The sequence below is a fragment of the Neovison vison genome, chromosome 12 (genome assembly GCF_020171115.1).
Source record: "Neovison vison isolate M4711 chromosome 12, ASM_NN_V1, whole genome shotgun sequence".
NCBI lineage: Eukaryota > Metazoa > Chordata > Mammalia > Carnivora > Mustelidae > Neogale > Neogale vison.
The window spans coordinates 64,791,538-64,806,518 of NC_058102.1; the positions used below are offsets into that span (position 1 = coordinate 64,791,538).

Genomic DNA, 14,981 nt, shown 5'->3' on the forward strand with positions numbered 1-14,981 from the left:
TTCGTTAGCCTAATTACCTGAATCTATATCGGCTGTACCAAAATCCTGGTTCTCCTTATAATTACTCACTTGCTGTATCCCACTAACATGTATATAGAGTGTCAGGATAATTATACCAATATTATCACCAACATGTGATTACTATTAACTGTTTAAGGTTTTTAATAGCTCTTTTTATCTTCAGGGTATATCCATATGCTAGGGATACATACAGCCAGAATATAGTCAAATCATAAATGTTAAAGTCCTTTAAAATAATCCCTATTTGATTCATTTATTTTAACTTTTAGAAATGCTTTAAAATTTTTTCTAAATATATTACATATATGTAATTCTAAAGTCTAATTTACAAAACAGGGTGTATTCAGGGAGGTCAAGCTTCCATCCCTGACCCTTCTGCCCTTATTTTTTTCCCCTTCTCTTCCACTCCCTTTAGTTTTTAGTTCATTCTTTCATTTTTTCTTTACAGATTTAAAAAAAAATTATTTTATTTATTTGACAGAGAGAGAGATCACAAGTAGACAGAGAGGCAGGCAGAGAGAAGGGGGGGAAGCAGGCTCTCTGCCCAGCAGAGAGCCCAATATGGGACTCGATCCCAGGACCCTGAGATCATGACCCGAGCCGAAGGCAGAGACTTTAACCCACTGAGTCACCCAGGCGTCCCTCATCCTTTCATTTTAAAAAGTAAGCAAATAGATGTGTTCATTCTTTCCTCACTTTTTTCTTTCCTCACCTTCTTAAATAGTGGCATACTATACATATATTTTTTTCCCATCTTGCCTTCTTCCCATAATCATATATCCATCCTGTAGATCACTCCATAGTAGTATAGAGAAGTATTCTGCATTATAGTCTCCAGAATTGATTGTTTTAATATAAAAGGATAATTTTAGTTTTATTCATTTTAAAACCTCAAAGTTTCTTTGTATTCTTTTTTTTTTTTTAAAGATTTTAATTATTTATTTAAGAGAGGGACAGTGAGAGAGCATGAAAGTGGAGAAGGTCAAGGTCAGAGGGAGAAGCAGACTCCCCATGGAGCTGGGAGCCCGATGCAGTATGTGATCCCGGGACTCCAGGATCATGACCCGAGCTGAAGGCAGTTGCTTAACCAACTGAGCCACCCAGGAGCCCCTGTATCTTTTTTTTTTTTTTTTTAATTTATTTATTTGAGAGAGAGAGTGAGAGCATAAGTAGGGAGAGCAGCAGAGGGAGAGAGAGAAGTAGGCGCCCCAATGAACAGGGATGTCAATGTGGGGCTTGATCCCAGGACCCTGGAATAATGACCTGAGGCATCCAGGCATCCCCGGTTTTTTGTATTCTTTTTTTTTTTTTAAGATTTTATTTAACTGATAGAGATCAGAAGAAGGCAGAGAGGCAGGTGGAGAGAGAGAGAGCAGAGAGCCTGATACAAGGCTTGATCCCAAGATCCTGAGACCATGACCCAAACCACTGAGCCACCTAGGTGCTGCCCCCCCAACTTTTTTTTTTCCAATTTATTTATTTTCAGAAAAACAGTATTCATTATTTTTTTCACCACACCCAGTGCTCCATGCAAGCCCTGCCCTCTATAATACCTACCACCTGGTACCCCAACCTCCCACCCCCCCACCACTTCCAACCCCTCAGATTGTTTTTCAGAGTCCATAGTCTCTCATGGTTCACCTCCCCTTCCAATTTACCCAAAAGCACATACCCTCCCCAATGTCCATAACCCAACCCCCCTTCTCCCAACCCCCCTCCCCCCAGCAACCCACAGTTTGTTTCGTGAGATTAAGAGTCACTTATGGTTTGTCTCCCTTTCTATCCCATCTTGTTTCATGGATTCTTCTCCTACCCACTTAAGCCCCCATGTTGCATCACCACTTCCTCATATCAGGGAGATCATATGACAGTTGTCTTTCTCCGCTTGACTTATTTCGCTAAGCATGATACGCTCTAGTTCCATCCATGTTGTCGCAAATGGCAAGATTTCGTTTCTTTTGATGGCTGCATAGTATTCCATTGTGTATATATACCACATCTTCTTTATCCATTCATCTGTTGATGGACATCTAGGTTCCTTCCATAGTTTGGCTATTGTGGACATTGCTGCTATAAACATTCGGGTGCACGTGCCCCTTTGGATCACTACGTTTGTATCTTTAGGGTAAATACCCAGTAGTGCAATTGCTGGATCATAGGGCAGTTCTATTTTCAACATTTTGAGGAACCTCCATGCTGTTTTCCAGAGTGGTTGCACCAGCTTGCATTCCCACCAACAGTGTAGGAGGGTTCCCCTTTCTCCACATCCTCGCCAGCATCTGTCATTTCCTGACTTGTTGATTTTAGCCATTCTGACTGGTGTGAGGTGATATCTCATTGTGGTTTTGATTTGTATTTCCCTGATGCCGAGTGATATGGAGCACTTTTTCATGTGTCTGTTGGCCATCTGGATGTCTTCTTTGCAGAAACGTCTGTTCATGTCCTCTGCCCATTTCTTGATTGGATTATTTGTTCTTTGGGTGTTGAGTTTGTTAAGTTCTTTATAGATTTTGGACACTAGTCCTTTATCTGATATGTTGTTTGCAAATATCTTCTCCCATTCTGTCAGTTGTCTTTTGATTTTGTTAACTGTTTCCTTTGCTGTGCAAAAACTTTTGATCTTGATGAAATCCCAATAGTTCATTTTTGCCTTTGCTTCCCTTGCCTTTGGCGCTGTTCCTAGGAAGATGTTGCTGCGGCTGAGGTCGAAGAGGTTGCTGCCTGTGTTCTCCTCAAGGATTTTGATGGATTCCTTTCTTACATTGAGGTCCTTAATCCATTTTGAGTCTATTTTTGTGTGTGGTGTAAGGAAATGGTCCAATTTCATTTTTCTGCACGTGGCTGTCCAATTTTCCCAACACCATTTATTAAAGAGGCTGTCTTTTTTCCATTGGACATTCTTTCCTGCTTTGTCAAAGATTAGTTGACCATAGAGTTGAGGGTCTATTTCTGGGCTCTCTATTCTGTTCCATTGATCTATGTGTCTGTTTTTGTGCCAGTACCATGTTGTCTTGATGATGACAGCTTTGTAATAGAGCTTGAAGTCCGGAATTGTGATGCCACCAACTTTGGCTTTCTTTTTCAATATCCCTTGGCTATTCGAGGTCTTTTCTGGTTCCATATAAATTTTAAAATTATTTGTTCCATTTCTTTGAAAAAGATGGATGGTACTTTGGTAGGAATTGCATTAAATGTGTAGATTGCTTTAGGTAGCATAGACATTTTCACAATATTTATTCTTCCAATCCAGGAGCATGGAACATTTTTCCATTTCTTTGTGTCTTCCTCAATTTCTTTCATGAGTACTTTATAGTTTTCTGAGTATAGATTCTTAGCCTCTTTGGTTAGGTTTATTCCTAGGTATCTTATGGTTTTGGGTGCAATTGTAAATGGGATTGACTCCTTAATTTCTCTTTCTTCTGTCTTGTTGTTGGTGTAGAGAAATGCAACTGATTTCTGTGCATTGATCTTATATCCTGACACTTTACTGAATTCCTGTACAAGTTCTAGCAGTTTTGGAGTGGAGTCTTTTGGGTTTTCCACATAGAGTATCATATCATCTGTGAAGAGTGATAATTTGACTTCTTCTTTGCCGATTTGGATGCCTTTAATTTCCTTTTGTTGTCTGATTGCTGAGGCTAGGACCTCTAGTACTATGTTGAATAGCAGTGGTGATAATGGACATCCCTGCCATGTTCCTGACCTTAGTGGAAAAGCTTTCAGTTTTTCTCCATTGACAATGATATTTGCACTGGGTTTTTCATAGATGGCTTTGATGATATTGAGGTATGTGCCCTCTATCCCTACACTTTGAAGAGTTTTGATCAGGAAGGGATGCTGTACTTTGTCAAATGCTTTTTCAGCATCTATTGAGAGTATCATATGGTTCTTGTTCTTTCTTTCATTGATGTGTTGTATCACATTGATTGATTTGCAGTTTGATTTGCCAACCTTGCAGCCCTGGAATAAATCCCACTTGGTCGTGGTGAATAATCCTTTTAATGTACTGTTGAATCCTATTGGCTAGTATTTTGGTGAGAATTTTCGCATCTGTGTTCATCAAGGATATTGGTCTGTAGTTCTCTTTTTTGATGGGATCCTTGTCTGGTTTTGGGATCAAGGTGATGCTGGCCTCATAAAATGAGTTTGGAAGTTTTCCTTCCATTTCTATTTTTTGGAACAGTTTCAGGAGAATAGGAATTAGTTCTTCTTTAAATGTTTGGTAGAATTCCCCCGGGAAGCCGTCTGGCCCTGGGCTTTTGTTTGTTTGGAGATTTTTGATGACTGTTTCAATCTCCTTACTGGTTATGGGTCTGTTCAGGCTTTCTATTTCTTCCTGGTTCAGTTGTGGTAGTTTATATGTCTCTAGGAATGCATCCATTTCTTCCAGATTGTCAAATTTGTTGGCGTAGAGTTGCTTATAGTATGTTCTTATAATAGTTTGTATTTCTTTGGTGTTAGTTGTGATCTCTCCTCTTTCATTCATGATTTTATTTATTTGGGTCCTTTCTCTTTTCTTTTTGATAAGTCTGGCCAGGGGTTTATCAATTTTATTAATTCTTTCAAAGAACCAGCTCCTAGATTCGTTGATTTGTTCTATTGTTTTTTTGGTTTCTATTTCACTGATTTCTGCTCTGATCTTTATGATTTCTCTTCTCCTGCTGGGCTTAGGGTTTCTTTCTTGTTCTTTCTCCAGCTCCTTTAGGTGTAGGGTTAGGTTGTGTACCTGAGACCTTTCTTGTTTCTTGAGAAAGGCTTGTACAGCTATATATTTTCCTCTCAGGACTGCCTTTGTTGTGTCCCACAGATTTTGAACCGTTGTATTTTCATTATCATTTGTTTCCATGATTTTTTTCAATTCTTCTTTAATTTCCCGGTTGACCCATTCATTCTTTAGAAGGATGCTGTTTAGTCTCCATGTATTTGGGTTCTTTCCAAACTTCCTCTTGTGGTTGAGTTCTAGCTTCAGAGCATTGTGGTCTGAAAATATACAGGGAATGATCCCAATCTTTTGATACCGGTTGAGTCCTGATTTAGGACCGAGGATGTGATCTATTCTGGAGAATGTTCCATGTGCACTAGAGAAGAATATGTATTCTGTTGCTTTGGGATGAAATGTTCTGAATATATCTGTGATGTCCATCTCATCCAGTGTATCATTTAAGGCCTTTATTTCTTTGTTGATCTTTTGCTTGGATGATCTGTCCATTTCAGTGAGGGGAATGTTAAAGTCCCCTACTATTATTGTATTATTGTTGATGTGTTTCTTTGATTTTGTTATTAATTGTTTTATATAGTTGGCTGCTCCCACGTTGGGGGCATAGATATTTAAAATTGTTAGATCTTCTTGTTGGACAGACCCTTTGAGTATGATATAATGTCCTTCCTCATCTCTTATTATAGTCTTTGGCTTAAAATCTAATTGATCTGATACAAGGATTGCCACTCCTGCTTTTTTCTGATGTCCATTAGCATGGTAAATTCTTTTCCACCCCCTCACTTTAAATCTGGAGGTGTCTTCGGGTTTAAAATGAGTTTCTTGGAGGCAACATATAGATGGGTTTTGTTTTTTTATCTATTCTGTTACCCTGTGTCTTTTGATTGGGGCATTTATCCCATTAACATTCAGGGTAACTATTGAGAGATATGATTTTAGTGCCATTGTATTGCCTGTAAGGTGACTGTTACTGTATAGTGTCTCTGTTCCTTTTTGATCTACCACTTGTAGGCTCTCTCTTTGCTTAGAGGACCCCTTTCAGTATTTCCTGTAGAGCTGGTTTGGTGTTTGCAAATTCTTTCAGTTTTTGTTTGTCCTGGAAGCTTTTAATCTCTCCTTCTATTTTCAATGATAGCCTAGCTGGATATAGTATTCATGGCTGCATGTTTTTCTCGTTTAGTGCTCTGAAAATATCATGCCAGCACTTTCTGGCCTGCCAGGTCTCTGTGGATAAGTCAGCTGCCAATCTAATACTTTTACCATTGTATGTTACAGACTTCTTTTCCCGGGCTGCTTTCAGGATTTTCTTTGTCACTAAGGCTTGTAAATTTTACTATTAGGTGACGGGGTGTGGGCCTATTCTTATTGATTTTGAGGGGCATTCTCTGAACCTCCTGAATTTTGATGCTCGTTCCCTTTGCCATATTGGGGAAATTCTCCCCAATAATTCTCTCCAGTATACCTTCTGCTCCCTTCTCTCTTTCTTCTTCTTCTGGAATCCCAATTATTCCAATGTTGTTTCGTCTTATGGTGTCACTTATCTCTCGAATTCTCCCCTCATGGTCCAGTAGCTGTTTGTCCCTCTTTTGCTCAGCTTCTTTATTCTCTGTCATTTGGTCTTCTAGATCGCTAATTCTTTCTTCTGCCTCATTTATCCTAGCAGTGAGAGCCTCCATTTTTGATTGAACCTCATTAATAGCTTTTTTTATTTCAACTTGGTTAGATTTTAGTTCTTTTATTTTTCCAGAAAGGGCTTTTATATCTCTGGAGAGGGTTTCTCTAATATCTTCCATGCCTTTTTCAAGCCCGGCTAGAACTTTGAGAATTGTCATTTTGAACTCTAGATCTGACATATTACCAATGTCTGTATTGATTAGGTCCCTAGCCTTCGGTACTGCCTCTTGTTCTTTTTTTTGTTGTGAATTTTTCTGCCTTGTCATTTTGTCCAGCTAAGAGTATATGAAGGAGCAAGTAAAATACTAAAAGGGTGGCAACAATCCCAGGAAAATATGCTTTAACCAAATCAGAAGAGATCCCAAATCGTGAGGGAGAAATCCCCCCTCACGATTGGGTGAGGGATCTCCTCTGATTGGGATCTCCTCTGATTGGGATCTCCCAATCTCTTCTGATTGGGATCTCTTCTGATTTGGGGATAAAAAGAGGTTCAAAAAGAAAGAAAGAAAAAAAAGAAAAAAAAAGAATTAAAAAAAGAGATTGAAGAGATTGGGATTTCTTCTGATTTGGTGATAAAAAGAGGTTCAAAAATAAAGAAAGAAAAAAAAAGAAAAAGAATTAAAAAAAGAAAACGAATAAAGAAAAGCATAAAAAAGAAAAAAAATATATATATTAGATAAACTAGTTAAAAACCGTTAAAAAAGAAAAGGGTAAAAGTTAAAAAATATTTTAGCAGAAGAAGAGAAAAAAAAATGAAAAAAAAATTAAATTAACTGCAAGACTAAAAAATCACAGGGAGAAAGCCATGAGTTCCGTGGTTTGTTTTCTCCTCCTCTGGAATTCTGTTGCTCTCCTTGGTATTGAAACTGCACTCCTTGGTAGGTGAATTGTCTTGCCTGGATTTCTTGTTGATCTTCTGGGGGAGGGGCCTGGTGTAGTGATTCTCAAGTGTCTTATCCCCAGGCGGAATTGCACCGCCCTTACCAGGGGCCGGGCTGAGTGATCTGCTCAGCTTTGCTTTCACGAGCTTTTGTTCCCTGAGCGCTGTCCGCTGTCTGTAGAGTTCCGGAGGACGGGAATACAAATGGCGGCCTCCTGCTCTCCGGCCCGGAGGAGCCGAGAGCCCGGGGCCCCGCTCCCCAGTGCGCCCTCAGTGAACAGCTCCCAGTAACTCCCGTCTGCCTAACCTCCGGCCGCGCTCCGAGCTCACCGAGCCTGCGACCGGTTCAAGGCAACACCAAGCTGTGAGCTTACTGTCGGCTCTGTCTCTGTAGCCGGCTTTCCCGTTCCAATATCCGGAAGCTCTGCAACACTCAGACACCCCCGGTCCTTCTGTGACCCTGCGAGACCTGAGGCCACGCCGACCCCGCGTGGGCTTCGCCCCAGTTTAGCCTCTGGAGCGATGTCCCTCAGCGGAACAGACTTTTAAAAGTCCTGATTTTGTGCTCCGTTGCTCCGCCGCTTGGCGGGAGCCGGCCCCTCCCCCCGGGGTCTATCTTCCCGTCGCTTTGGATTCACTTCTCCGCCAGTCCTACCTTTCAGAAAGTGGTTGTTTTTCTGTTTCTAGAATTGCTGTTCTTCTTCTCTTCCATCTGCCGATGGATTTGCAGGTGTTTGCAATCTTTAGATAAGCTCTCTAGCTGATCTGCTAGCTGAAGTAGTCTCAGCCTGCTACTTCTCCGCCCGGTTTTTTTTGTATTTTTAATGGCTTTGCATGTAATAGAAAATATTTGTTAAAATGAAATTTTATTATTAAAACATCTCAAGAAGAGCTTTTCAAGCTTAGTTTACATATTCTTGTGGCTTTGTTGATTCACAAAAGTGAACTTGTAGTAATAATTAAAAAATTTTTTATTAAGTTTTAATTTTAATTCCAGTGTGGTTAACATACAGTGTAATAATAGTTTCAGGTGTACAGTCTTGTGAGTCAGCATTTCCACACATCACCCTGTGCTCATCACAGCAGGTGCCCTCCTTCAGCCCCATCACTTGGCGAACCAAGAAAGTTTGCCTCTCTTTTTCTCCTTTGCTTATTTTGTTTCTTAAATCCCACATAGGAGTGAAATCATATGGTATGTCATTCTCTGACTTTTTTCACTTAGCATATTATAACTCCATACACATTGCAAATGGCAAGATTTCATTCTTTTTTATAGCCAAATAATATTCTATTGCATACACCATATCTTCTTTTTTTTTTTTTTTTTTACACCATATCTTCTTTATCCCCTGGCTCCTGGCTCATCTATTGATGGACACTTGGACTTTTTCTATAATTTGGCTAGTGTGTATAATGCAGCAATAAACATAGGGGTGCATGTATTTCTTTGAGTTAGTGTATTTTGTACTTTTGGGGCAAATACCCAGTAGTACTATTACTGGGTCATAGGATAGTTCTATTTTTAACGTTTTGAGGACCCTCCACATTGTTTTCCAGAGTGGCTGCACCAATTTGCATTCCTACTAATAATGCAATAGGGTTCCCCTTTCTTCCATAGTAATATTTTTTAATATAGCCTGTATCCTATATGTGTTGTGCTACCTGAATGCTCTCCGTCAGAATTAGAGAAGAATTCAGTAGGATTTTTTTTTTTTAAGATTTTATTTATTTGAGAGAGAGAGCGCGGGTACAAGCAGAGGGAGGGGCAGAGAGAGAGGGAGAAGCAGATAGGAGCCGGGATCATGACCTGAGCCGAAAGCAGACACTTAACTGATTAAGCCACCCAGGAGCCTCATCAGTATGGTTAATCAAACATCAAACTAGTCATCTCTTTATAAAATTTTTTTTTAAAGATTTTATTTATTTGACAGAGAGATCACAAGTAGGTAGAGAGGTAGGCAGAGACAGAGGGGGGGTCCCCCCAATGAGCAGAGAGCCCGATGCGGGCTCCATCCCAGGACCTTGAGATCATGACCCGAGCCAAAGGCAGAGGCTTTAACCCACTGAGCCAACCCTCTTTATAAAATCTTAAAGTACCATGTGTAGAGGTGCCTGGATGGCTCAGTTAAGTGTCTATATTGCCATAGTTAGTACAGTTATTAATATGTAGTTTAAAAAAATCCTGGGGTGTCTGGGTGGCTCAGTCTTTGGCATCTGCCTTCGGCTTAGGTCATGATCCCAGGATCCTGGAATCGAGTCCCATGTCAGGCTCCTGGCTCAGTGGGGAGGCTGCTTCTCCCTCTGCCTGCTGTTCCCCCTGCTTGTGCCTTCTCTCCTCTGACAAACAAAATCTTGAAAAACAAAACCCAAAAACTACCATGTGTAGTTGTGTGTTTTAATTTTATATATATCCTCCTAAAGAAGGCTAGTATTCTGCTGATCCTAATATATTTATAGTTTTGACTCCAAAAACATACCAAATTTAACTCAAAATTCTACACAAAACTTTAGTTTTTCTTTCAAAAATGTTTAAATTCAAGTTAGTTCCCATATAGTATATTACTAGTTTCAGAGATAGAATTTAGTGATTCATCAGTTGCATGTAATACCCTGTGTTCATTACATCGTGTGCTCTCCTTAATATCCATCACCCACTAACCCCTCCCCTCACCTACCTTCCTTCCAGCAGCCCTTAGACGAAACTCTATTTTGATAGACTATTTTTTAGAGCAGTTACAGGTTCACAGACTTGAGCATACAGAGATTTCCCATATCCCCCAGCTCCACATGCACAGTGGCCTCTATTATCAACATGTGCACTGGGTGGTACAGTGGTCACAGCAGAGGGGCCTGCACTGAGAATGCATATTTCACCCGGAGCCCGCAGTTTACTCTAGGGCTCATTCGTGGTGTCGTGCATTTTATGAATTTGGACAGATGTGTAATGACATGTGTCTACCATTTCAGTAACACTGCCCTCAGACTCCTCTGTGCTCTTCCTAGTCCTTCAATTCTCCCCTGAAGCCTTGATTTTTAACATTTGTTTTTAAAATGAGCTTGTATTAAGACCTCAGAATTTTGTTTTACACAAATCATTTCAGCCCATCCCTTTCAGTGAAAATAACTATTAGGAAATACTTCAAGTAAAGGTAGTTTATCAACATGGTAGAATTGGATCAGATGCCTTCATTTTCATGTGTGAAGTCCACCATTTTTGCTTTAGTCTTATACTAACAGGAATTTTATTTTTATTGATATGTTGATGGGTAGCGTGTTAGATTCAGGTGTATAACAATGATTTGATATTTATGTTGTGAAATGATCACAGTAAGTCTAGTTAACATACAGCACCATACATAGTAACAATTTTTTTTACTTGTGATAACTTTTAATATCTACTTAGCAACTGCTAGATACACAATACCACATTATTAACTGCGATTACCATGCTCTTCATTACATCCTCTGACTGACTTGGGAATTTTCTTTCTCAGGAGAAATTCCAGTCACATCTTATTTTCAGTCCCATCCAATTTGATTTAACAAAGAAAAATTCTATCCTAGTCATTTTACCTTAAATGTGGAAATGGTGGAGTCTACATTTAGATTATTGGCATCATTTGATTGGGGACTCTTGAGAGACAGTCTTCAACTAACTGGAATCTGCACTCAGAAAGGAAGGAGACTTCCTCACACTGCTGCCCTCAGACCTCTTTTTGGCCATTTAATATCTGGGTTTTATGAGAATATAAATTTGTTGAATAACTCTAAAAACAATTTAAGCAAAGGTATCATTAAGTATCATTAAGAGTATCTTATTTATTTATTTTCAAGATTTTATTTATTTATTTGACAAACAGAGATCACAGGTAGGCAGAGAGGCAGGCAGAGAGATCGGGGGGCGGGGGAAGCAGGCTCCCCATGGAGCAGAGAGCCCAATGTGGGGCTCGATCCCAGGACCCTGGGATCATGACCTGAGCAGAAGGCAGAGGCTTGAACCCACTGAGCCACCCAGGCACCCCAAGAGTATCTTATTTATTGATGACACGCTCTACCTAGTTTCTAGGTGTATGGTTGACTCTCTTTTTCATTTTTTCCTCTAGTGCATTCCACTCTTTGTTCAACTCGTTTTGGAGAGATTAACCCGAGGAGTTAAAACTAGTGAGCTCCGCACCATGTGTCTTCAGGTTGCAATTGCTGCCTTGTACTACAACCCTGATTTGCTGCTACATACTCTAGAACAAATTCAGTTGCCTCACAACCCTGGACCTATAACTGTACAGTTTATAAATCAGTGGATGAATGATACAGATTGTTTTCTTGGGTATGTGTCTTTTAGATTTTATTCTACATTTCTGTTTCTGGAACGTTGACTTTTAAAAGTATATAATAGCATATAGAAAGATAATTTTCATTTTTTAAGGATTAATGTTTAGTGTATTAACCTAATATTTAATTTTTAGAGAATTAAGAATGTGTTTCAGTAGTATAATCTAGTGGAAAGAATCCAGTCTCTGAAAATTAGGTATAGCTTGTCCCTACTGGTTTTTGACTTATGTGCTATCATTGTCTCTTGAGACAACAAGAATTAAGTGTTCATCTGGTTCCCTATTAAGTGTCGATAGGCAAAAACATTCTAAATGGGGTTAGGTTTCTAGGGGAAATGCCAGTTTGGTGACAAGACATTGAACCCTGCAGATCTCAGGGGAGCTTATTCTCAAACACGAGGTCAGAAAGGATTGTTCATTGTAGCCCAAGTGCTACTCCTGTGGGAGAGTGTGTCTTTAGGTGAAGTACTTTGCTAGTGTCTGAACTTAGAAAAAATGAGATGTCTTGTAGTATGTACATGCCCTCCTCAAATGACTGAACACCTCTTTGTGACTGTGTTATGCTAGAATTTCAGCCCTGACAATGGCTTACTGGCAGTGTTATACCAAATATAGCAGTCTTTACATTCTTAATATTTTTAAACAATATTTTAGAAGAATATTTCTATATAATATTTTAGAAGAAACAAAAATGTATATAATGTATACTGGTCAGACTTTTTTCCTTCAAAATCAAATTTTCCTTATTATATGTTAAAGCAGAGAACTTTTTTTTTTTAAGATTTTATTTATTTAATTGACAGAGATCACAAGTAGGCAGAGAGGCAGGCAGAGAGAGAGAGGTGGAAGCAGCCTCCCTGCCAAGCAGAGAGCCCGATACGGGGCTCGATCCCAGGACCCTGGGATCATGACCTGAGCCAAAGGCGAGGCTTTAACCCCTTGAGCCACCTAGATGCCCCAAAGCAGAGAGCATTTAATGGATTTAGTTGGAGCTGTCAAGTTTTCCTTAGTATATGCTGAGTTTCTGAATAGCTTTTGGCACCCGGGGTTAGTGTACAGTGTATGTGCACTATATACCTTGTATCCAGTCTAATGCAGAAGACAGAGTCTAAATTTTTCCTTTTTCCCCTGTTGGTTAGGAATTTCCTGCTGTCAAATGTAGGTATTCTTGCTTTAATAGAACTTGTATGCCAAGGCCCAGATATAGTATTCATATCAATCATAAATTGATATAGCAAGATTGACCATATTAATTGCAGACTTCTCTAGCTCTTTCATGATAATTGGTTTTACAAAACATGATTTATGTAATATTTCATACGGTACAAAATGGGGGATACCTCTGTATAATTCTATTGAATGAATCCTAAGATACTACATTGGCCATTTTTCTTGTAGTATTTCAACTGTCCTTGTTTCTCATGAACACATTTTATTTCTTTGTAATTTGTAGGCATCATGACCGGAAGATGTGTATAATAGGACTGAGTATCCTTTTGGAACTGCAAAATCGACCTCCTGCAGTAGATGCTGTAGTGGGACAGATTGTGCCCTCAATTCTTTTCCTTTTCCTTGGTCTGAAGCAGGTCTGTGCTACCAGACAACTGGTAAACCGCGAAGATCGCTCAAAAGTGGAGAAGGCTGATATGGAAGAAAACGGTAAAGTCTTCTAATTGCAATGAGTGCTAGAATTGATACTGATTTGAGCATGCATTTTTAAATTTTAGTCTATTTGGAGTCATTAAACAGAGTCACATTCTTTGGCTTGTTGCACATTTAAAAAATATTTTGGGGTGGATTTACATATCCTGACACGTAACTTTAGATAAGTTCATTTTTTCTTACTCATAAGTTTAAGGCATTAGATAAGTTCATTTTTTGACATTTAAATAATTATTGAACTTAATGTTACACCTTGGGAAATACAAATACATCTGTAACAGAATCAAATGGTTTTGATGATAAGTTAGCAACCAGTTATTTCTTTTTATTTGTGCTAACAATGTCAATGAAGTCAGCAGCATGAATTATTAAATGAACCATTTAGTTAAAAGCAGCAGTGTCAGTATAGCAGATTAATAGAGTGCCTGGTACATTTTTTTTTTTTTTTAAGATTTTATTTTATTTATTTGACAGAGAGAGATCACAAGTAGGCAGAGAGGCAGGCAGAGAAAGAGGAGGAAGCAGGCTCCCCGCTGAGCAGAGAGCCCGATGCGGGGCTCTATCCCAGGACCCCGAGATCACGACCTGAGCCGAAGGCAGTGGCTTAACCCACTGAGCCACCCAGGCGCCCCACATTTTTTTTTAGATTCTTTTTTTTTTTTTTTAAGATTTTATTTATTTGACAGAGAGAGATCACAAGTAGGCAGAGTGGCAGGCAGAGAGAGAGGGGGAAGCAGGCTCCCTGCTGAGCAGTGAGCCCCATGCAGGGCTTGATCCCAGGACCCTGGGATCATGACCTGAGCTGAAGGCAGAGGCTTAACCCACTGAACCACCCAGGTGCCCCTTTTTTAAGGTTCTTAATCAGAAACTATTTAGGGGAGACTTATAGTTTATGTATTAATAAATTTAGAGTAAAATACACAAGTGAAGGTTATTTGCTTAATAGTCAGAATAAGATTGTTAGGGTCAAGCATATTAGATCTTTATTTAATGATACTGCAGAAAACTAATTACTTGGGCCCAGGAAGTAACATTATCCAACTCCAAGTGGAGTTTTTCCTCTTCTAGTTAAAAACAGACATTTCTCTTTTTTTCTTTTTTTTTTTTTTTTAATTTTATTTATTTGAGAGACAGAGATCACAAGTAGGCAGAGAGGCAGGCAGGGAGAGAGAGGAGAAAGCAGGCTCCCCGCGGAGCGGAGAGCCCGATGTAGGGCTCGATCCCAGGACCCTGGGATCATGACCTGAGCCGAAGGCAGAGACTTAACCCACTGAGCCACCCAGACGCCCCCAGACATTTCTTTAAATGAGAAAAATCAAAACTTTCATGGAAAACCTACATCTCTCTTTTTGATGCAAAATTCTATGATTTCAGCAAGTGTGCATTTAAAACATTTTACATTTAATTGGCATCATTCTGGTTTGTTCATGTACAAGAAATGGTACCCTTCCCTAACCCCTAACACAGTACACTTCTTCTGATTGAATTTAATGTTTTTCTTCCTCTCAAAATAAAATTTAAAAGAGAGAAAGTATGCACACATGTGTGCTGTGGGGGGAGGGGCAGAGGCAGAGAGAGAATCCTAAGCAGGCTCCATGTGCAGCGTGGAGCCTTATGTGGGGCTCAATCTCTTGACCCTGAGATCATGACCTGAACTAAAATCAAGAGTCAGACACTTAACCAACTGAGCTTCCCAGGT

At 39.5% G+C, this 14,981-nt stretch overlaps 1 protein-coding gene across 2 annotated transcripts in view; it reads left to right on the forward strand.

The window, feature by feature from the left end:
- The window catches only part of IPO8 (importin 8), a 94,837-nt gene that overhangs the window by 68,602 nt on the left and 11,254 nt on the right, over window positions 1-14,981 (forward strand). For both annotated transcript variants that reach the window (XM_044229022.1, XM_044229023.1), the window contains 2 exons: window positions 11,396-11,616; window positions 13,074-13,279. In XM_044229022.1, the coding sequence (XP_044084957.1) occupies window positions 11,396-11,616; window positions 13,074-13,279 (427 nt within the window). The remainder of the gene's footprint in view (window positions 1-11,395; window positions 11,617-13,073; window positions 13,280-14,981) is intronic.